This window comes from Kogia breviceps, chromosome X, assembly GCF_026419965.1.
Source record: "Kogia breviceps isolate mKogBre1 chromosome X, mKogBre1 haplotype 1, whole genome shotgun sequence".
In the NCBI taxonomy this organism is placed as follows: Eukaryota; Metazoa; Chordata; class Mammalia; order Artiodactyla; family Physeteridae; genus Kogia; species Kogia breviceps.
In genome coordinates this window covers 107,052,760-107,078,009 of record NC_081330.1, presented here as the reverse complement: position 1 = coordinate 107,078,009, position 25,250 = coordinate 107,052,760, and the positions used below count along the sequence as shown (strand labels likewise).

General features: G+C 36.0%; 1 protein-coding gene across 18 annotated transcripts in view; it reads right to left on the bottom strand.

Annotated features, from left to right (window-relative positions):
- DMD (dystrophin) overlaps positions 1-25,250 on the bottom strand; it is a 2,551,447-nt gene that overhangs the window by 867,556 nt on the left and 1,658,641 nt on the right. For all 18 annotated transcript variants that reach the window (XM_067023689.1, XM_067023685.1, XM_067023692.1 and 15 more), the window contains one exon: positions 1,868-2,043. In XM_067023689.1, coding sequence (XP_066879790.1) covers positions 1,868-2,043 — 176 coding nt within the window. The remainder of the gene's footprint in view (positions 1-1,867; positions 2,044-25,250) is intronic.

Genomic DNA, 25,250 nt, shown 5'->3' with positions numbered 1-25,250 from the left:
TGGACAACTTTAAAAGCTGAGTTAAAAAAAAAAATCTCAAGGAAATCGATCTTGACTTTTTAAGGACCAAAAGTGCAATAGTTAATGTAGGTCAGAATGTTTAAATGTGAGAAATTTTTTCTAACCAATTACAGCCAAATCCCTAGCTGTAATTAACCTACAGTTTGTGTAATATTTCACAAGAGTCAGCATACACCAATTTCTTCTAAGCTTAGAAAGATCTAAAATTTTTGAGCTTATTTGGTGAAACAGGTATATTGCCCTATCTTCATTTATAAGTTATAATTTGCATTTATAAGTCAATAACCAATAACAAGAATTTAAAAATCCAGGTAAGAAGTTATAGAAAATATTAACAAGCTTTACTCAAACATTATATGAGTAAGGTACTTCAAAATGAGAAACAATACCTTGTATACAATAATGAAAAAATAATCCTCCAATCAATTTAATCCACTTTATGAATTCAACATATTCTTATACGTGCTATTCAATTTTCCTTAATCTCCCCATTTCTTAACATCTTATTTTAGACTAGATTGGGTCTGGGGCAGAAATGATGTTACACAGGTTTAAACCTGCCCACAGTGTAAATATATCAGTTATTTAAATAATGGGATAGTTGTATATTTAATAGAAGGATTTCAATTTGGGGGAAAAAAAAGTGTATGACTTTCCCAAGGAAGCAATTTAACTACAAAGTTTGGATCTTTATTTTATGTTTATATATATAATACATAGAACAATATATATTTTGTTTATATATATATAAAACAATATTTTCTAAACCAAGATTTAAAATAAAAATGTTTTCAGATGATGCTATTATTTTTTAACTTTAGCAAGATTTGTGTACGTGTGTGCGCACATGTGTGTAGATCAACTAATGCATTCATTTTGTACAGCAATATGAATTGTACCTACTTTCTGAATAATGCAACATGAGCAAAGGCGGCCAGAGGAGGTGGGCAATGGACAATGGACGTAATTCCAAAATCTTTCTAACACATCCTCACCAAAGACGCTCATCAGTGAGTTGTTCTAGCCTTCTGAATATTAAAATCCACCTATTATGTAGATGATAGGTAGGAAGCAAAAGCTTGGCAGTAGAACTGAGTTTTCGTTGTTCATAACAATAGTCTCATTTGGTAAATAATGACCAAGTCCTCCCTTATGAAACAGGAAACATTCGCAACAACTGGAAGCATAATACAAATTCCTGTTTATAAAAATATCTATGTTTTCCAACTGCAGCAGCACACACTTGGCTTTCTATACTTTCGATACATTCCAAGGGAAAGTTAAATGATGATTGAATTCAACACTAACCTTTCTCAAGTTTTGTTTTCCTCTCTAGATTTGAACGTTTTCAGCCCAAGTCCCTCTTTCAGAATGTACTAAGAAATGTAGTGGAACTAAAAGGTATATATGACTATCATGTTTTTCAGCATCGTAAGTCACATATGTAGCTGTTAAAAAAATCTAGCCAAAGTCTTTCCTACAAAATGGTCATTTATAACTTCCCTTTCTCATATTCTTTAAAAAATAATTGAGAAGCAGCTTGTTTAAGCTGGAATAGACTGAAGACATTCATATTTAAACAATCATGTGTGATTTTTAAAACAAACTTCAAAATTTATAACAGTCAAAAAGCACTGCCCATTTAACTAGCAACAGCTACGTATTTTATTATTCTAGAAAAAGAACGAACAAGTTCACTATTGCTATTAACTGTTGATGGGCTCCTTAACGTTAGTGCCTTTCACCCTGGTTATAATCTTTCACAAAAATCTTTTTTTTTTCTTTTAAGGGCAGCTTAAACAGCTCCGCTAAAACTTTAGAATTCCTAGTTTATCTGTCGCCCTACCTCTTTTTTCTTTCGGCCAGCTGTTTGCAGACCTCCTGCCACCGCAGATTCAGGCTTCCCAATTTTTCTTGTAGAATACTGGCATCTGTTTTTGAGGACTGCTGAATTATTTCTTCCCCATTTGCATTCAATACTCTGACAACAGTTTGCCGCTGCCCGATGCCATCCTGGAGTTCCTGTGAGATACCAAAAAGGCAAAACAAAAATGAAGCCCCATGTCCTTTTATTTGAGAAAAGATTAAACAGTGTGCTACCACATGCAGTTCTATTGGGACAGAAAGAAATAAAAAAGCTCCATGTGAAAGTTTCTCTATGAAACTGACATGCCCATATCCAAAGGATACAAGACAGAAAGACACCTTTTATATGTCAGTAAAAAAGCACCCTCTCAGTTCAGCTCGTTTTTATATTTGTAAAGCTTGTCAGCTAGAGGATGTTATAATGTCCTACAAATCAATTAGTTGGAAACCTTCTCAAGAGCAAATTCGATTTCTTGTCCCCACAAGGATATTCCATGTTTAATAGTCTATGAAGTACTGTACAATTTAAACATGAAGAAAGTATTTAGATTTCTTCGAGACTGTCAATATGAGAGGTGAAAAAGAAGAAACATAGTGTAGCCAGAGTTTTTTTTAAAAAGCCTAGAGATATTTAAACAAAAATTCATTACTATACGAGAAGGAAATTTATTTCAAATTCTGATTCCATCAATGAATTTTGCATTATAAAACCACATAAGACTGAGAAGTAATTGCTTTCAGGGGCAGCCTATCAAGAAATCCCTAAGGTACAGAGAAATTTAAAAATAATCTATAGCCACCAGAATATTTTTATGAGTCATTGACGGTGTCAAGCTTAAATATCTTCTGCTTTTTATCCTAAATGAAATTTTAAGAGTAGAGTGTCAGAAAAATAGTTCTTTTTAAAAAGACTGTTGCAACCAAATATGTATTAAAAATGCCTTTTGCCGTTAAATAAAAAAGGCACTCTACCTTTTTTTTTAAAAAAAAAAGGTAATCTAGAATTTGTAAGGCAATTACAACCCATTACTAAATCTGAAGTTTAGAAAATGAAGTAATATAAGAACTTGAGATATTTACCATATTTCAATCTAAAGGACTCACAGTCCCTTACATATGGATGGGACAGTCATTATGCAGACCACTTTCCAGTACATGTGATTCTATTTACATAATATTCTTATATCCCTCTGTCCCAAGAGCAAGTACATACAAACTCCATTACATGCTTGCCAAATAAATAAATGAATGCCTGTTTTCTAAGACTGGGTCAAATCTCCTTTAGATTCTCATTACACATAAATTTCTTGGGTTTTTGTTTGTTTGGTTTTTACTACTTTCATGTATTATTATTTTGAATACTAGAATTTTTGGTAGTATGTCTTCAACAATTAAAAGACTCACTAAATCTGCAAAAATGACAACAGGCCATTATTCCAGGAGCACAGTACCTCACAATAAACATAAAACTATGCACAGTCACTGAGCTATTAGTAAGCTTTCCCGACCATACTCTCTTGTGCATGAGATGTGCTCTAGTAAACATGTGATACTTCCCTGCAGCTAGTTGACTTTACTTGCATCACACTCTTTAACACCTGTTCAGATCACTGTTGCATGTGACAGTTATTGCTTAGTAAGAGGTAGCCCCATTCATAACAAACTGTGTCTATATTCCGATTATACCATAAATTCTTTGAGGTCAGAGATTGTGTCCTATATACAGTCTTGTTCCTAATGCTTACTATAACATCTGGTTCATGAGGGGTTTCAATAAGTATCCACTGAGTGAATGCATGAATCTATGAATAAAGGAAGCAGAGGAGGAGAGGAGGGGAGGAAGGAAGGAGTTCTCATCATTGCCAAGGTATTATTAGTATTAATACTGATCACTGGACCTCCTAGAGATTCAAATAAGTAAGTACAATTTTCTAGGTTTTAGGCAGTGTATAATCTAGCTGACAAGATTAGACATATTTGTGAAGGATAATTTGTTACACTATATACAGTAGAACAGAGAAAGCAAGGTGCTCAATAAATGATAGATCAGAAGGGGGAGGATCTTAGTGGAAGGATGAAAAGGAGATAATTTGGAATTGAAAGAATAGGTAGGCCTTAGGGACATGCAGGGTCGGGGCGGGGGGAAAGGGGATGGCAGAAGGCCTATGGTGTGCAATTTCTGTGATCTGATCCCGAGTATACATTTGGGCTCTATGTCACCGTATGAGAGTGGAAGTTTAGGGAGAGGTGTAGCCCTGGATTAATATTGGGCTTGGGCAGAGAGGACTTTGCTTTTCATTAAAGACTTTGCAACTCGTTGGAGAGCAACAGAAAATGACATAAGTACAGGAGTGTCAGAGCTAGAGCTGTGTTGCTAGGTAATTCTGAGGCAAAGTTTAGGCTAATGTTAAGGCAGGACACAGGTAAAACAGCTAGGACAGGAGTCTGCGAGGTAGGTATTGGGGCTAAACCTAGAGTTTAGACAATGCACCAGAACAGAAAGGCAAGAGGTAACATGAACTGTTGAGGCAGAATCAACAGGGCTGGAGAACTAGCTGGATCATGCAATCATGAATGACTCCTGAAATGGGGAAACCTTTGCCGAAAACACCAAAGTCAGGGAAGCTGTTAGAGGAGAAAGATTATGGCTCTAATTTGTATCTCCAACAATGTCCAATACCCACGGCTGTTAGAAATACTTTTTAAAAATGCATGGAGCACCTATCAGATGTGTTCTATAGCACTGAGTCTCAAACTTTAATGTGCACATCTCCTAGAGATCTTGTTAAACTGCTGATTCCGATTCAGTACGTCTGTCGAGGGCCCCAAATTCTCTACTTCTAACAATCTTCAAGGGGATACTGATATCGTTGGTCTGGGAACAACACTTTGAGTAATAACATGATAGAGTAAATGCCCTCTGGATCTTTGTTAAGGAATCAAAGAATTCTTGATTCTAGGGTATAATGCTATAAACTAAAACTGCTTCAGAATTTTCTCTCAGCCCCCTTGCTTTGTATTTTTGATCTTGGCCCTTCTACTTCATGGCTGATGGCTTCAGTGACTTTTACAATCCAATTGTAGAATCAACAAGGGCTTTATTATTTATTTTTCCCAGATAAGTGATAGAACTGAGTAGCTAAGAATGAAGCAATAATTTAAAATTGTTAGATTCAAATCTCATTTATACAGAGTCCCAAATCAGGGCCTTCAGATTTTTAAAAAAAATTTTGTGAAAGAAGAGCTCATTAAATAGTGTACTGCATTTGTGTGAGATTTTGTCATCAGGAGAAGTATTTATAGTGTATGATCGACATGAGGAGAATTTTCAGTAATAACGCTTAAGACAACAAAATAATGGATCAAAACAGGAAGTAAAAACTTGTACATGTTGTTTTACAGCTAGCCTCTGAGCCCAAAGATAAAATTTGACTTACAAAATTAAATGTAAAACCTCAATCAACTTTATTCACTTAGTGAAAAACAAATTCATTTTCATTCTATAGCTTCTAACTATTTTAAGTACTAAATTATTCACTACCAGCGAACTTTCCAAGCTTTGATATCATATTAATGTTCTGTTGTCATAGGCATCCTTATCTCTTTCTCTGGCAATTAACATCTAGTCTTAGCTTTGGATAGAAAAAAAATCATAATTAAATTGATTGGGTTATTCATCATAGTTAGAAAGCTTATTGTGTTTTGATTCCAATATTAAAGCATCATTCTTAATAATGACTGCTTATCAGACTCCCCTAGGGAGCTTTTTCAAACTATAAATACAAAAGTCCAGAATTCCACTGTAAACCCACTGAATCAGAATCTCTGCATGAAAGGCGACATAGGTGTATAAAATAGATACACTATTAAAGAAAGGTAGGCAAGAAATACGTGGAGCAGGCAAGGGAGCAGAAGGGGCACGTCTTAGAGTTACTGCATTATTATTAACTTCTTGTATGCTTTTGAAATTGAGAAATGTTCCTAAATTATAGACAGTGACACACATATCTAAGTCCTCCAAGTCTGGTCAAATTGAGGGAAGAGAAGAAGAATTATAGGCAAGGAAGGAACACCTATCAGTAGATTTTTATAGAGGGAAAAATATGAGACAAAGAAACTAGTACATTTTGTCTGAAAATACTGCATAAGTTTAATAAGTATATTTGTAAAACTTTCCAAAACTGTATCAAAACACAATACCTAGAAAATAAAATGTGACAAATGAAGAAAAATAGAAAGCTAAGAAGCAGTTATGGGAAATTGTACAATGACAAATTGGATAAGCTATGTAGGAGATAAAGAATTGGCAAAATATCACAAACCAGGTGGAATAGGAAAATAGACGAGACAAAAAATGATTGGGAGAAAAGATAAAGACTGAGGGAAACAGAAGAGAGACAAACAAACCTTCACTGAACAAGCAAATATGTCAAAAATCCAATCCTGTGATTTACTGGTAAGTCTGTTATTGTTTTATTTTGAGACAGATTAATCACTGCCTCAGTTTACTCATTGGTCAAGTGAAAACATGTAATAATATGAACCCTCTAGAGATTTGTGAAACTGCCAGGTAGAAATTTATGGTGCAATTTCATAAAAAATATGATGCACTATCTTTGCCACTGTTCCTCTTTGTCAGTCCCTAGGATTCAAGTAAGAGTCTGAAAAATTGTTTCTGGTCCTTTTCTCAAAGATAAATTGGACAAGTTTGTCTCTCATGTTAGTTCTTAGACTATACAGTCATGACCACCTTTAGAGGTTTTAACGTGCTCAGAAAATATCTCTCAACTTTTGTTAGATGATGAATTTTTGTAAGGAAATGGACACATACTTAAGGAAAACAGCAGACTTAGCAACAGGACACACTCAATCTAGCCCATTCATGGGCTGGGTGATTCTATCCTCATGAAAGACTTGATGACCCTGTGAGAGCACCTCATGAGGATAGTGACAAGGATTGAAAGATGGCTAAAACTGGGGAAATCCAGCAGTTTAAAAGAGGGAGAAAGAGAGGCAGAGTGAAAAAAATAGTAAACACAAAAATAGGAAGGATTAAAAAAAGTGAAAAGTGGTAATGTTTTAGTAAAGCATGAAAGGTATAGGTGGCAAGAATCAAGGTCCAGAGCCCGGAGTGAGGGGATCAAGAATGATGCCTCCATATTTACTACAAGATTAAGTCCAAATACTAGCCTACCAGGGAAAGTCTGAAAGGCCTCTACAGCCTGTTCTCTCCTCTGCTTTTGCAGCCCGCTCTACTGCTGCTCCCCAATCCCAACTTTAACTCCAACTCCCAGTAAAACAGAATGGCTTTCTGCTTCCCCGAGTGTCCCCAGTTTTGCAGATCAAACTCATTGCTCAGCTTAAATGTTCGTCTTCTGCTGGGCCGTTGAGGAGCCGAGAGAGAGAGAGAGAGAGAGAGAGAGAGAGAGAGAGAGAGAGAGAGAGAGCGAGCTAAGTGCCTCACCTTTGTATAGGTATTTATAAAATATTTCTATTTAGTGTCATTTATTGGTAGCATTCATGTCTATATTAGACTTTATAGCTAAGGATTAAGTAATACTGAAAGAGATTTTTCTTCTTTTGACCGTAAAATGTCTCCAAATTTGAACTGTACCTCAGATTCAACTTTTTTCTAAGGACCTGCAGATCTTTTAATTGTGATTTGCCAACTAAATGAAATCAAAGAGGAGCAGCCTTCACAAATGATCAATGAAAGGTAAAATGTACCTTTTCAGCCTGTACTTTCTCCTGGTCTCATTTGTTTTGCATTTCAGTAAACATTTATTGTGTCCCACTAATAATGCTAAAACAACATGTATGTTTTTGTTAGTTTGTTACAGGAAATGGAGGCAGCAGGGGGTCTGGTTAGATTTCATCTAGTACTCTTTTTTCCTGTGTAGCAGATGTGTTCGTTGGTACAATTCACTATCTGCTCCTGACAATGGTTGCTATAAAAGAATAATGAGAATTCCTCCTCAAACTAGAATTAGATTGCTCCTTTTCCAAAGCAAACATCCTGCCAACGAACTAAAGGAAAATTATGTACAGTAGCGATTTATTTTAATAGGACATTTACCTAATATCAAATTACAATAAAGTTTCCTTTAGATGTGTTTATCTCATCCACATCAGTGATATATACATTCATTATTATCACTTCTATTAACGTGGATACCAAATGAATTCATCATAAAGTACTTTAAGTACTACATGCTTTATGAGATTATCTCAGGCTTTTGTTTTCTTCCTTCCCCAAGAAATAATGCCTTGGGGGGAAAAAAACCCGAAACATGCATTTCTCAATTTCAAGCAGATTCCAAAGGAATAAAACAGTATATATGTTAAATCTCTGCCTTTGGGGATCTGAAACTGAAGGGTTCAAGTTAAATCTGTCCTCAGACATGTTTTGGCATTAGGACTTTAATAATTTGAATGCCTTTAGGTGGAGCATACATGCCTTCCACTGCCCTCTGAGAGCAGTGGCCCTTGCTTTAAAGAAAACTGTTGTTATAAAGCACACAACTTTGCAAAGTTAATAGGTTTTACTTTGTTCAAATCAATGCTACGCCTCTCTAGGTTCACAGATTTATTCAATCCTTCTTGGCTTCTAAATCATTCATTAGAACTTTAGGAGAACTACCTGGAAATATTTAAGAGTTGTTTTTCTCTCCATTTACTTAGATCTGTTAAGAAAACAAATAGACTTTTCTTTGATTAAAAGGAGGCTCTTGTCTCTGACCATGCTTTCATTATGTGGTCCTGGTAATAGAACACATGACTTGAGGCATAAATTCTTTCTACATAATTACTAGGATAGATTTAAAAATATAAGATATCTCATCACTTAATCTCATTATCTAATGTCACTGGCTCTGAAAAGTTGTAGTTTCTGTTGGTACTTGCCATGTTTATCAAATGTTTTCACCCATTGAGTCATTCATTGACTGAACAACTATTTATTGAGCATCTGCTATTGGCCAGGCACCATGCTAAGTGTTGTTCATCATTGGCCGCAGTAGAAGGATGGACTGGAGAAGGTCTAGAGTAGAAATAGAGAGACCTAGTAGTTATCACTGTAGTTAAGGTGAGGAGAAATAGTAGCGTGGATCGGGGAGTCAGTGGTACAAGCAGAGAAAAGTTGATGAAACCAATTGGTATTTGGGAGGTAGATAGATAGGATTTAGCCATTCAGTGGAGATGTGAATGAAGGAAAATACATCACCTGGGCAGCTGCAGATACTGGGCTGAACCCCAGAGGGAAAATTAGGACTGAAAATATAACTGCGATCATTACTGGCAGAGCTAAGTCTAAAATCTGTGATGGGGGTTTGGCTCTAAATATGGCTGGATTTTTCATTTTCATTGAAAACTTTATGGGTAACCTCAAAGGTAGCATTCATAATCCAAACATATTTGGGGACTCCCTGAATATTTGCATGAAAATTGCTACATAGGAAAGTGAGAGGAGTAATGTTGACATGACCAGCCCTTGCTATATCTCTACACTGAAACATTTTCTGTTCATCTGCTGGCAAAGAGGTCAATCTCATGATGTGCATAACGTAGAACGTTGAGAGGCAGTACAATTCTTCATTTCAAAAGAAAGAGAGTATCGCTCTCATAAAGCTGTTTGTACCTACTTACCCTATATTTGACCCACCCAATGCTAAAAATCACTGGACAAAGATGAATTAAAATATATTCATGAGAGAATGAATAAGCGATCAGGAATTAAACTTGTCCCTTAACAAACTCCTTTTCTGTACTCAAAGGAATTCTGTGTGCTTTAACTGTGGCATAATCTCTAAATGGTTGTTTAGTGTAGGTAAACTGTTCAATGCAGGTAAGTATTCTCTTCAGTATGATTCACTCCAACAAATAGTTAGGTTACTATTTTGTATCTGATACCTTTACAGTGATAAATAGGTTCGTATTGTCCTGTCAATACTCAGTTTCATGGCGGAGAGAATAGCAAGCAAATAACTACATACAACACTGTATTATAATGAGATTATAGAGATGATCTGTGAAAGAGACCAATTACTTGTGTGATTGTGTATATGACTGTGTGTGTATACATATATGTACCTAGGTTTGGGGAGATGATCCGGAGAAGAAACACAGAGATTGTGGTAATTATTATCATCAAAGCCTGAGGCGCTGGACACAGTGCTGGGTACCGCTTCCCGTAATAATGGTTCAAGAAATATTCACTGATAAATTGAGCATAAAACTAGGCAAGATATGACAGTACTCTTGAATGGTTTCCCCTCTGAGAAAGGTTAAAAGTAACATTTTGAAATATATTCAACACCCTAGTATGGAAGAGAGACATTAAAAAATAATTATGTTTCACTGAAGTCTCATCTCTTACCACAAAGAACAAGTTATCAAAGTAAGGTTTAGTTTCTCAGGCCCTTGAGAATGGAAAGGCCCAGAAATAAAGAGGGATAAAAACAGATCCCTGTGTCTAACATCAATTAATTGATTTTAAACATTAGCTTAGATTACAGAACCCCCAAGACATCCACTAACAATCCACCTCTAAGCACATGTTGGGCATCGCTAAGCCTTATATGTCCCTCTTGCCAAGTTACACAGGCATTAAACACAAGCTACCCTGTTTTGCTAAAGCCTTAATTTCTGAAGTTAGCTTTCTTATTTTCCAACTCATTATCTGTTGTACGGCAATGCTTCTCTCCTTCATGGAATTAGATGAGAAGATGATAAAAAAAAACAATTGTGTAGCTGTTGTTGACTGAGCACATCCTCTGGAAATCAGACAAATCAGTCACAAGAATGGATTCTCTCTGTTATTAATATATTTGTACAGTGTCAACAATTTGTACCTTGCTGACCTTGCTGAACTATATACAAATGAGAAGAACCTAAGAATAAAACAGCCAGGGGACTTCAGCAAGTCTTCTGTTAAAACTTCTGGAATTACTCATGTGAATCCCTAAAAGATCAGAGATAGTTGCAAAAGGAGGTGGTGTTGACTTCCTTAGAAATCTAATTTGTGTAACGGCAAAGATTCAATTATCAAATGTTAACGTTTTCTAAATTTTTTTATGTCTAGTGAAGCTTCCTTCTTAACCACTCCTTAGCATTTCGGCACATTTCCATTTGACTTAAAACCAAAGAAAGTCAAAGAAAACATTAAACTCTTAAATGTTTCTTAAACTCAAAGAAAACATTTTGAAGCCAACAATAACACCATTTTGAAACTGCTTTCTCTTGTTGATTTTACTCTTTATTTGAATGACATCTGTATTCTCTGAGTTACCAGGTTGCCAGTTCATCTTTGTTTTTTTTTTTTTTTTTTTTTTTTTTTGCGGTACACAGGCCTCCCACTGTTGTGGCCTCTCCCGTTGCAGAGCACAGGCTCCGGACGTGCAGGCTCAGCGGCCATGGCTCACGGGCGCAGCCGCTCCGTGGCATGTGGGATCTTCCCGGACCGGGGCACGAACCCGTGTCCCCTGCATCGGCAGGTGGACTCTCAACCACTGCGCCACCAGGGAAGCCCCCATCTTTGTTTTATCCCTTTCTTTCTTTTCCCCAATTCAAGTCTTACTGATCCTAACTGTTACACCTCCTGCCCTCCATCACTGTTACTTCTCCCTTTCTCGCTGCTTGTTCACCACGTTTCACCTATGTTAGTAATACTTCCTCCCAACTGTTTTCCTTCACCGCTTCTCACACCAAAACATCATACGTATCCTTTCCAGATTAATCCTCCTGATGGGCAGTGCTGGTGGTTGATTCTCTGCTCAAACATACATACTGAATCCTCATTACCTGCTTAATGAAGCCCAAATAGCTTAGGTAACATTCAGAACTTCACAGTATCCTGGGAGAAACCTTTCTAGGCTTCTCAAATTGACTCTACAATTCTTCATCCATGGACAACTCACAGTGAATCCTCAGCCATTCCCTAGACCTTTGCCATTCTCTTTCCTCCATCACAAATGCCCTTGTTTCTACTTATGCAATCCTTTCATTTCAGTCCATTAGACTATGAGCTCCGGAAGACAGAATCATCACTGTTGTTCTCACTCTAGTGCCTAGCAAAGTGCCAGCTACACAGTAGTGCTCAAAAGACGTCTGTTAAATGGATAAATGGAAACACACCCCCAAATACTATCACACTTACAAATAAAATTTCAACTAGAAGTCATCTATCCTGCAAAATTCTACTGCCTGTCAACTGTAGGATGTCTTTCATAGTCTATATAAAATTAGACATCCTTGTTTTGGTTGCAAGTTTATGAGTTTCTTTAGTGCAAGGGCACTGTTTCCTCCTTTCCTTCCTTCCTTATTTGTTTGTTTATTTATTTAAGCTTCCTTGGGTCTCCGTTACTGCTCTCGGTCTTTCTCTAGTTGAGGCGAGCGGGGGCTACTCTTCGTTGCGATACACAGGCTTCTCATTGTGGTGGCTTCTCTTGTTGTGGAGCTCGGGCTCTAGGCACGTGGGCTTCGGTAGTTGTGGCTCATGGGCTCTAGAGCGCAGGCTAAGTAATTGTGGCGCATGGGCTTTAGTTGCTCCGTGGCATGTGGGAACTTCCTGGCCCAGGGCTCGAACCCGTGTCCCCTGCATTGGCAGGAGGATTCTTGACCACTGTGCCACCAGGGCAGCCCAGGACACTGTTTTCTTTATGTTTGAGTTTTCCACCATGTTAATCAGTAAAAGTTTGTTGGCTACATGACTAAATGAATAAGCATATTACATGTGGTAAAAATGATTAAATTATATTTCTGTATTTTAAAACACCTAGTAGGCTTCTAAGCAACAAGTTACTGCTGATGGCTCTGAAGAGACAATCTTCAGCAACTAGTCAAAGAAAATTAAAATGTTTGGCACTTCATATTAGTGACAGGGATGTCCACGGAGCAGGGCTTCTACAGAGCAACGCACCGCTGCCCAAGCAGCAACACTGCTTTGCGATGGAGTCTCCAGAGAAGATTTTTTTTTAAAGTAGGGAAATGTCTCTGTCATTTCCAATTTCCAAGTTCTATCAATGACCTCAAAATATTACTTTCTGCCAATAAGAAGGTAAATGATCTGTTCATGGATGGCCAGTGAACACATGAAAAGATGTTCAATATTGTCAGTCATCAGAGCAACGCAGATTAGAACCACAACAAAATACCACTTCAAATCCCACAAAATTGCAAAAATTAAGAGGACTGTTAAGATCAAATATTGGTAGGATGTAGAGCTAATGGACAGCTCCACCATCAGTGGTGGGAGTATAAAGGGCACGACCACTTTAGAAAAGTGGTTTGCGCTATCATCTAAGTTTAAACATTTGACTCGGGCTTCCCTGGTGGCGCAGTGGTTGAGAATCCGCCTGCCGATGCAGGAGACACGGGTTCGTGCCCCGGTCCGGGAAGATTCCACATGCCGCGGAGTGGCTGGGCCCGTGAGCCATGGCCGCTGAGCCTGCTTGTCCGGAGCCTGTGCTCCGCAAAGGGAGAGACCACAACAGTGAGACGCCCGCCTACCACACACAAAAAAAAAAAACCAAAAAAAACACATTTGACTCAGCCATTCTATTCCTAGGTATTTATCCCAAAGCAGTGAAAACATGTGCTCACAAACAGACTTGTACACAAACATTCATAGTGTCTTTATTCATATATCCCCAAACTGAAAGCAGCCTGAATGTCCATCAACAGAAGAATACACAAAAAAGTTGTGGTGTATTTACACAATGTGAATATTAACCAGCAATAAAAAGGAGTGAACTGTTGATATGCTCACAACATGGATGGCTCTTAGAAGTAGTACGTTGGTCAAAATTGCACAATTCCATCTATATGGATTCAAGAACTGACAAGACGAGTCTACGGTGATAGAAATTATAACACCAGGTGCGTATAGGGAGTAGGAATTGACTGGAATGCGGCATGAAGCAATGGAAATGGTTATTTATTTATTTATTTTTTTCAACTGAGGTGTTGGTTTTACGAGTAGAATCACTTGGCAGACTTAAACTGAACACAATATCTTTGTTTCCCAGTTCTGGGGACATCCTTCTACACTTCCTTATTTATCTGCTACAGTCATACAGAGCAAGAAAGCATAGAAAATAAATGAAACGGCAGAATCTGAATATTAAGTGAAAGTGTCTTGAGAGACTGAAATGAAGACCTAAACTTAATAGGTTTAAATTTTATATAAGAATAAGCTTTTCCTCCCCTCCCAGATAAATCTGTTTTATGTTGTATAAATTTTACTTCTATTAAGAAATAAGAATAATATCACTTTCAAATACTTCTCTCTCCTCACTTAAACACTACCTTAGCCATGTTAAGAATGAAGATTTCTAACAAATTTAACTTCTCTCTCACCTCACAAAGCACGTATTTCAATAGATGTTCCTTATACAAGAAAAGAACTCAGAAAGGCTGATTGCCAAACCTCTGTCATTTGCAGACAGAATTTAAGAGAGTTCAGAAGACTGATCAGGTTATATGGGGACAGACTTAGTGAACCATCAGAGATGTTGCACTATTTTTTTTTTAATCCCTATATAGGATGATCGATTTGAACAATTGTTAAGACAAGTAAAGTGGCATCCGTCTTTCAGGAAACTGTGTATGTATATATGTGTAGTGTATTTATTAGATTAAGAAGGGGGGGTAAAAGCATAGTGATCCCATGATCTTAACTTTTGAAAGAGAAAATGGCTCAAGAAGCCTGTGAGACTTTCAAAAATAAAATTTTGACAACATAATCGCAAATAATCCCAAAGAGGTCTTAAAAAGCAGTGTGGTGTTTAACAAGATGCATGCCACCACACAGGGATCCTAGACGAGCTCAGATTCTAAAATGGTATCAACACGGGATGAAATAAGAGATCCATAACGGAGGGCAAATACTATAAAGAACAATATAGAAACAGTGAGGAACAGTTGAGCCTGGAATTGAGCAAGACTTGTGATGATGTTAAAAACAACATCCAGGGCCTTGTCACTTTCATTTGGAGAAAGAAGAACCAGAAAGAGATAGGGTCACTGATTGGGGCAGAAGGGAAAGGTGAGGGATAGAGATGATACAGAAAGCAGAACTGCCCGGCTCCTGTGCTTGTCTGCTCTGTCAGGGACAATGTTCATCAGACTGGAAAAGGCATAACTGTATGAGAGCAATGAAGTCCAAAATAGGTGAGGGAGTTTTAAAAGAGCACCTTGCTGCTCTAAATGAGCTAAAATCTCTGGCCCCAGACCAATTATATTCTGGGGAAATGAGAGAACTTGCACGGTATGGTCCTACCCTGCTGTCAGTGGTCTTTGAGGAACTATGTTATCACTGGGGATGAGCAAATGTCATCCCAATTTTCCAAAAACGGGAAGTCAGTGCAACTGGTTTCCTATTCCTGCTAAAGAGCATTTCTGCATGACTGAACAAGGCGCAAACAAATACTCATTAGCAGAGACAATGTGAGGCGGCTCATTTGGGTTTGGATGACAACTTGTTCTCGTGGTGGACATGCGTGCCTGTGTTTGTGGTTTAATCTCTTATGCAGTATGAAAATTGAATTCCACATTTCTAAGCAATTTAAAATAATTGCTTTCTTCAGCTAATAAAATTGTCCCCAGTTGCGAAAATGAAGTAACCCTGTAAATACTTCATTGTATTCTACAAGGTGCGGCAAAATGTCCAATTGCCCACCACCTGAACACATTCGAGGACGTTTGCTTAATAATAAACAGAGACAACGATCTGGTGTATGAACCACTCTGTGTATTTGACATGGCAAAAATACATTTTCTTTACACAAGAGTAGAACAAGAGGAAATAAGATTCAGAGACACTGAAGAATCTACGTAGGAGGGCAATTTCTGAAAAGAGAGGCATGTTAGAGTTAGACTAGATGAATATTAAGAAAAATGTTAAATGTGATCTCTGGGAAATGAGATTATTAATGATATTTACTCTTGGTTTTCTTTCATCATTTTGAATGTATTTTTACAATGAAAAAGTATACTTTTCCAATCAGAAAAATAGGTTATATTCATATGGAAAATTAATATAAACTCACTCAAACAACATATTTTATCTGGAATTTTTACTTAAGAGTGAGAACACACAACATAGCCTTTCCCATTGCTGTATTTTAATTATTCAAATGCAGTATTTCAAAATAAGGTTATCTCATTTTATCTACTAAGATTGCAGCACTTGTAAATATAATTCACTATATTATTTGCTCAAGTAGATACTACTAAACTTAGGAATACAGCCATGTATAGTGGACAAGATACACCTCAAATTGTAAATGATAATCCATCACATCTCAAATAATGTCATTAAGCTCCTCTAATATCATCATTTCACAGCTCTCTTTAATGGTATTTTTCTACATCTTAGTTTAGAATAAATCAATGATATCTACCATGAAAATCCAAAGGAAAAGCATTTTTTAAAAGTTCCAGAGGTCCAGTTTACTTGATGCCCTATGAACATGCTGCCTTTTATAAAAACTAAGATAAATACTCAAGTGAGGACAACTTAGAATTATAACAGCAAACATATTTTTAGGAAAATAGCTGGAAATGGCTCTTACCTTGTTTTGACATTCAAAATAAACAGCTAATAAGGACTGTCATGATTTGGAGGCACCTCCTCAAACTCCCACTCTATGCCACCCTTTTCCCATACCGACGTTCCTTTTTCTTATCCCTGCCCTTAATATAAAACTTTCGTGTGTATCTTCGCTTGTTCCATTTTTTTCTATTAGTATTTCATTTTATAGTTTGAAGTTTTGTTATACACTGGCTCAAATCCTTTGTGGATTGAAGGAGGGTATAAATCAATAAAACCTAAAACTCAATTTGTTCCTTTAAAATAAGCACTTTAGATGTTTAATCAGTAAAGACAAACAAAGCTATCTTTGTATTTTACATTTAAAGCATTATTATATTCTCAACGTGGAAAGAAAGTTGTTAAAAAAAGAAGAAAGATGGGGGAGAGGATCAATCTGAGACATTCACAAAATATTCCAGATTCGGCAACAACTTAAGTACCTACCTACTCATTACTCCCAGTATGGTCCTTTGCTCAAACCAGGAATGTCATTTATCATATAGAAAATTATGTCAAACAGGTGAAGAGACTATTAACACTATGCTAAGAGAATTATTACTATTATCTCATAGGGATAATATATCACCCTTACATACTTTATAAAGTGCTATCGGATGATTATTTCATTTGAGACCTGCACAAATGCGTGAGGTAAGCAAAAAAAGTCTTACTATCCCCACTTTAAAGATGAGGAATTGGAAGTGACGGATATGTTTATGGCATAGAATGTGGCAATGGTTTCACAGATGCATATTTACTTCTAATATCATCAAATGTATACAATAACCATGTACAGCTTTATAAATATCTATCATACCTCAATCAAATAGTTTAAAAAAAGAAGATGAGGAATTGGGAGCCTAAATGGCTTGTCTAACTCATCCTACAGGTATCAGAACCAGGACCAGGCTCTAGATAATCACCACGTTTCAGTGAGATTCCCCCTACTCAGTACTGCTTCTTTTCTGACTCAAGTACTTAGATATTACAGAGATATGCAGACACATGAAAAGTAGAAAATACACAAACTTGGGCAAATTGCATACATGTTTAAATTATTGTGAACACAATAAACCAAGTTTTCCATTATTATAGCTCTTGCGAGAAAAAGCTTATTTGATACAGGTTTTCCTGTTTAAAAAAAACTATTTTGTCTTCCCATTTGATAGCGTTTGTATATTTAATTAAATGTGATCATTAGATTAAAAAAATGTGGATCAAAATAATGAGAAAAATATCAACCCCCAAAATATTTGAAGCTGATTTAGAGAGGACCAGAGCATTCCTAGATCGGATTACATGTTCTTGTAAAGCTGTTATATTAGAATGTCATGCTGACATGATTCTTGATAATGTATTTAATGGTTAAAAAATATGCATAGTGAACATTTGTGTAGAGCTCACTGCATCTAATTTTCTGTTTGCTTTGAAACAAGAAGGTGAATGATGCAATTGTGGTATTTTTGCTGTTAAACTTAATGAAAATTCTGTCCACTATCAAACAGATGGATCTTTTCTTTTTTTGTTATCCAAACAAATATGCTCAAGAGCAATTTATTTTTATTGAAAAGTCCTGTACTAACATGGTGAAAAAATACAAACAAGGTTCTAATTTCTTTCAGATGCACTTGCTGGCAAGGTACACACTGGTGCGTAGGGGACACTTTACCCTTACATTTATATTATTGATGTTATATGGACAGACCACGTGTTGTACAAATGGACAAGCTTTTAAACGAGCATTTTTCAATAAATAATATTGACCAATCTTCAGAAATGAAAATGTGCACATTATCTTTTTCTCTATAAAAACAGAAGGTTGAATGAGGCTCATCTGAAATGTTGCTGCAATTGAGTGATGTCTACCTAGGCCGACATTTGCGTGGGATGATTTGTTTCAATGTGTTCTTATAGTAATAGGTTACACTGTGATGATGACAGGTCAACAAACTTCACACATGCCATAAAAACCAACGATATAGGAAGAATAATTTCATTTTGTAAGGATTTAAAACCGTATTGCATTTTGAAGATCACCATAAGAGACAGAAACAGTGTGAAAATGTGGTAATAAGTCACTATTATTTCTTTCAAAAAGAGAATTCACTAAAATAGAAGAAATCAGAAGAGGCCATAAACATGAACAAAGCTATCTTCTACTATTCTTAGTTAAGCATATGAAGGTTATTTAGTTGAAGCTCCGCCATTCAATACTGAAAGCCAAAAACAAAACTTCTGCATGATGATTTAGAAATCTCTGAATATAGCAATGCATTCTCTATTTACCAATTTCTCAATATTAAAAAAGAAATGCCCCACGCCTCAGCATGGATGGTTATGTTAAAAAAATTGCTTTGAAAAGTCAACTGTATTTTTTTAATATGAAAATCAACATTTAGTTAAATAGTTATGTTGCCACTACATAACAGCCTTTGGGTAAGTGTGGATGAAGTTGAGAGAGCTCTCATGTGCTTAAATCCTGACACTGAGATTTTAATTGACAACCAACATTATCTCTTTAGTTCTATATATCTAAATGTACAGAGGTAAGAAATAAGGTAACCATTCATCTATAAGACTAGGATAATCAATTAATTTGTTCAGTAAGTTTGTATTGAGTGTGCTGCATCTTACATGAGACAGTTTCTGACCTCATGGCATTTCAATCTGGGCATAAACAAACAAGTGTACACACACACACACACACACACACACACACTTTGTGATAAGTGCTATGAAAGAACAACACTGAAAACTGTTAAAAAAAAAAATAGTGGAGGAAATGCCCAATAATTGGGGAACTGTTAGATAACTTTATTAGATGGCCTGGAAAGGCTTTTGTGAAGAGGTTATTGAAATGGAAGATGTGCAAATAATAACAGAGTTAACTGTTTATCCTGATAGAGAAAATAGAATGTGTAAGTTTCCTAGTCAAGAAAGGGCTTGTAAATGTGTGAGTAAAAAGAAGCTGGAAGAAAACAAGAATGGCTGAAGCCACTTGGGTACAAGGCAGGGTGGCATGAAATGAATTTAACTGCATAGATTCATGAACAAGAATGGTCACTACAATGACCAAAATTTAGAAACAATTCAAATGCCCAATAATTGGAGAAAAATGAATTATTCATTTTGAGATTTTATTATATTGCCTTTTAAACAAAAAATGTATAATTAATGATTAAATGAAATATGAGGAAAATAGTAAATAGAAGACAAAATAGTATATGTAATACTACCCTACTTTTTTAATAGAAAAAAATTCTGAAAGAATCACTGAAAGTTTGAAAGCAAAGTTCAAACCAATTAATGGCAATATATGGAGAGAAAGATTATGAGTGTTTTCGTTTAAAAAAAATTTTTATGAGTTTTCAAAATTTTGGATGCTGAACTTTAAAAATTGTAGGCAAAAATAAAAATAAAACACAATCACCATAACACCTTTCTCAATACAATATTAAAAATAAGCTTAAACAGACAGAACTAAAACTATAATGTTTTTTTTTTTAGCATCTTTATTGGAGTATAACTGCTTTACAATGGTGTGTTAGTTTCTGCTTTATAACAAAGTGAATCAGCTCTACATATATTTCCCCGTATCTTCTCCCTCTGGCGTATCCCTCCCACCTTACCAACCCCACCCCTCTAGGTGGTCACAAAGCACGGAGCTGATCTCCCTGTGCTATGTGGCTGCTTCCCACTAGATAGCTCTTTTACATTTGGTAGTATATATAAGTCCATGCCACTCTCTCACGTCGTCCCAGCTTACCCTTCCCCCTCCCTGTGTCCTCAAGTCCATTCTCTATGTCTGCATCTTTATTCCTGTCCTGCCCCGACGTTCTTAGGAACATTTTTTTTTTTTTTTTTAGATTCCATATATATGTGTTAGCATACGGTATTTGTTTTTCTCTTTCTGACTTACTTCACTCTGTATGACAGACTCTAGGTCTGTCCACCTCACTACAAATAACTCAATTTTGTTTCTTTTTATGGCTGAGTAATATTCCATTAACTACAATGTTCTTGTGTGTATGTACACATGGAGAAAAAGAGTGAGACACAATGTTTGAATCCTGTTAACTGTGATAGAGATGAGTGTCCATAGGTATGTGTGTGAAGGGGAGGGTCATCTATCTGTCCACGTGTCATGAGTACAAGACACTTGAAATAACGTTTGCTATTGAGTGTTTGTAAAAATCACTATTTAATCATTTATAAAGCTCAGCATGATTTGCCAAACAATTAAGACCTTTATTTGTATTCATGAGTGTTGGAGGAAACATGTTGAAATACCCATATGGTGAAAAGGCTTAGCTGACCACTGCTCTTAAATCCATTTGCTTATGATCTTCTCTTGGAACTGGGAAAAATGGAAAGATCAAAACCATATTCAAACATTGTGGTCTTTATACTCAAAAATCTCTTTTTTATGTCTATTCTGCCTTATACAAGTACACAATTGTTTTTAATAGAGGTGATGACAGTAGTAATAAAACCACTCCTAAGTATTCTGAAAAAAAAAATGTTAGGAGTAACTCTCACCTGCTGCCTATTTTCTAGCATGCGTCTAAATAACTTTTTAAAATCAGATATATATTGCCTTGTTTGAGAAACCAGTACACTAGATGGAAAATCAGACTCAACAATTTATTACATAGTTTTCCCAATTGAAGAGCAATTTGTGCTTGATCACAGAATGGCAGGTGATTGATGTGATACAACTCCAGAGAAGTTAAGATTTAGAAGACAAAATAATTTGTCCATTTATCGGTTATTTGACTTCAAGCAAGCCACTTGATCTTCAGTTTATTCATTTGTAAAACTAAAGGAATAATAATACTAGCACCTACCACCTAGTGTTGTTGTGAGGATAAAACAAGATCTTATAGTGAGCACCCTGTTCTTACATTTTAATTTCTTTCCAGCTCCGTTATGCGTGCTGATAAAAAATTATCATCTAAACACTGACTTACACCTATATTTTCAGAAGCGGTTTTTATTATTTAATGTGAGATATTGGCAGAAGTTTTGGGGAGTAGTAAATCAGCCTTAAATTACAAGTGATGATTACCTGCTGTCCTTATTAGCTCCTGATTTGATCCAAAAGCACTGCAGTATTGTATGCTACTCATTGCCTTTCAATCAATTCTTAAAGATTTTGGATCCAACAAAGAGAACAACAAATGTTGAGGCAGCCGGATTTTCAGAGCCTCCTTTGCAAATAAATAATGCTTGGTTTCAATTTTTCGAAGTAACACTTCAGACTAAGTTTTCCCCCTCAGATGTGTTTGTACTGGATCAGAAAACTTTGTCCACGCCTCTAATAACAGTGAATGGGTTTTTGACAGGCATAAGGAATGTTTCTGGATCTGTTTCCTACTCCTGTGAAATGGCAAAATATTCGCTATATTATATAAAAGGGAAACTCAGCTCTGCACCAAGGCAATCACTTTCTGTCCTCAATAAGGAAAAGTAATTGTAGCAGGAACTAGGCCAAATGCCAGAACCTGTTTGTAACTGACCCAGCTTCTGCTATAGGAGGTTATATACATCTATCCTGGGTAACATTCAGTCCATTGAAAGTGGCTTTCTTGTTACAGTGAATTACTATTATCACCAGGGCAAGTTTCTCACCACTGGCTTTTTACTATGGGGAGTCAAATGTCAATCAGTCAACCCAACAAACAACAGCCACCAAAGGAGTATTTGTTCATGTAATTATGCCTAGCTTTGGAAGAACTCCATTGTGACTGAATAGTGGTGGACAACTCAATTGGTCTTTAATGCACTAAACAAATGCATTTAATTTGGGGGCGTCTTAGTAACTTTCATGTAGAAAGGGCTCTAATAGCCTGCTCATGTTTTCTTCCCTCTGTATTTATATAACAACATTTCTGTATTTAGTATGACTAGGTGCTCTGAGGTACTTTTTGAGTACTAAGAATAGATAATAACTATTGAGCATTCTATATATTAATTTCGGCCCATCATTAACTTTAGTTTAAAATGTAAGATTTGAAAAGGGTCCACATATTGGAGGTTTAAGAAAAAAGTAAGTATTATTTGTTAAGGTGTATAGCGGGCAAAGAAAGTAGTGCTTAATGTTAATTTTTCTTTGTAGTTAATTTCAAGGCACCCACAGTTGCCAGGTATGTCTGAAGTTTTGGCTCACAAAGCATTATATTGTCTTTGCTTTAGGACATTAGCTAGAGTAAAATGGCAATAAGATCTGCACAGGCATTCAAAAAACAGACTCAACAGGAAAAATGCTATTTAAAAATAATAACATTAAGAGCAATACCACCTTCCATTCCTATTGTATTTTACAGCTTACAAAGCATATAAATTAATTTGTAAAACTACCACACATTAACCCTATGAGATATTTATATCTATTTCTCAACTCTGAAGAGTGGCCAGTGATTTTCAGAGAAATTGCATTTGTCAGGGTTCTCCAGAACAACATAATCAACAGAAAGGGTAACACTCTCCATTAACACCTTCACAGACATACTCAGAATAACGTTGGATCAAATGTCTGGACACCCCTGTAACCCAGTCAAATTGACACATAAACAGATTACTCAATTTCTGTGCTGAATAATTTTAAGGTAAACTGATGAAGTTGAGATGTTATTACCCTAGTATTTCAACTTCTACCCCAATTTACTTTGCTCTTATATTAGATTTCCTACACAAATGTTCTTAAAGCACAGTTCAAAGACTGTAAATTTCTTTAGTTCATAGATCCTTCCTCATTCAATGTATAAAGAAAGCTCAAACACACCTATTTGACAGACTTGAGGCAGTTACTGAATGGAAGAAAGTATTTGCAAATGATATGACTGGTAAGTGGTCATATCAAATACGTATATACAACTCACACAACTCAATATCAAACAAACAACCCGATTGAAAAATGGACAGAAGACTTGAACAGACATTTTTCCAAAGAGGAAATGCAGATGGCCAACAGGAACATGAAAAGATGCTCAACATTGCTAATCATCAGGGAAATGCAAATCAGAACCACAATGAAATATCACCTCACACCTGTCAGAATGGCTATCATCAAAAAGAACACAAATAGCAAATGCTGGTGAGGATGTGGAGAAAACGGAATCCTCATACATGGTTGGTGGAAATGTAAAGTGGTGCGGCCACTGTGGAAAACAATATGAAGGTTCTCAAAGAAACCAAAAATAGAACTGCCATATGACCCGGCAATTCCACTCCTGCATATATATCCAAAACAAAAACACTAATTTGAAAAGATACATGCACCCCAATGTTCACAGAAGCCTTATTTATAATCGCCAAGATGTGGAAGCAACCTAAGTGTCCATCAACCGATGAATGGATACAGAAGATGGGGTATATATATACTACTCAGCCATAAAAAAGAATGAAATTTTGTCATTGGCAGCCACATGGGTGGACTTGGAGGATATTATACTAAGTGGAATAAGTCAGCCAGAGAAAGATAAATACTGTATGATATCGCTTGTATGTGAAATCTAAAAAATACAACAAACTAGTGAAAATAACAAAAAAGAAGTAGACTCACAGACATAGAGAACAAACTAGTGGTTACCAGTGGGGAGAGGGAAGCAGGGAGAGGCAATATAGGGGTAGGGGATTAAGAAGTACAAACTATTATGTACATTATAATCTACAAGGACACATTGTACAACATAGGATGGGGAATATAGCCAATATTTTATAACTATAAATGGAGTATAACTTTAAAAACTGTGACTCACTATACTGTACACCTGTAACTTATGTAATATTGTGCACCAACTCTACTTCAATTTAAAAAAACAATGCACGGTATAGTAAATGTAGGCAACAGTACTGAATTATAATCAAACATGTTAAGAGACTAGATCTTAATTATTCCAACCACGAAAAAGAAATGAAAATTATGTGACATGATAGAGGTGTTAACTCTCCTTACAATAGCAATCATATTATAACATATAAGTGTATCAAATCAACATGTTGTACACCTTAAATTTACAAAATGTCATGTCAAATATATTTCAATAAAAAGAACGTTTGTAAGCCCCAAAAAACAAACAAAAAATTAAGTTGTGGCTATGAGAAAACAATATAGTAAGTTAAGCAGTCTATTTTAAAAATCAATGGCTCATTTATTCAAACCCTTGTGTTACAGTTTTATTAGTACCAATGTTTCCTCAGATTATATAGACAAAGGCATTAACAACTCAGGTCAGCAAGTGTTTACTGAATTCCTACCATGTACAAGGCAATCTATGAAATCTGAAGTAAAATAAATATAAGACTAGTTTATTACTCTCTAGAAGCTTAATACTATGTTAGGAAACAAGATGTAATCATATGAAAAGGTAAATGAAGTTTTAAATAAAGGTTCAAGGCAATGGAAGACATGTCATTTGGCAGGGCCTGATTAATTTCTATATGGATTGTACAGACAAAAGTGATTATAGTTCAGATGAGAGAGAAATATTTTCAAGGATGGATGGCAAACAAAAGGTTGATAGAGAAGTGAGTTTTCCTGAGAACCAATATATTTTAAAAGTTGACAGGACATGTTGATGGCATATAAAGCAATTAGCAAGTGAGAAAACTTGGGTAGATTTATGAGAGCATGATTTGGAGACCATATTAGAATGGGCCTTGAATAACAGGAACAGGAATTTTATACCAGATCCTGTAAATAAAATAAAGGCAATCTACTGAAAGTCTGTGCCGAAAAATGACATGATAAAAGTGATTTTTAGGGCTGATC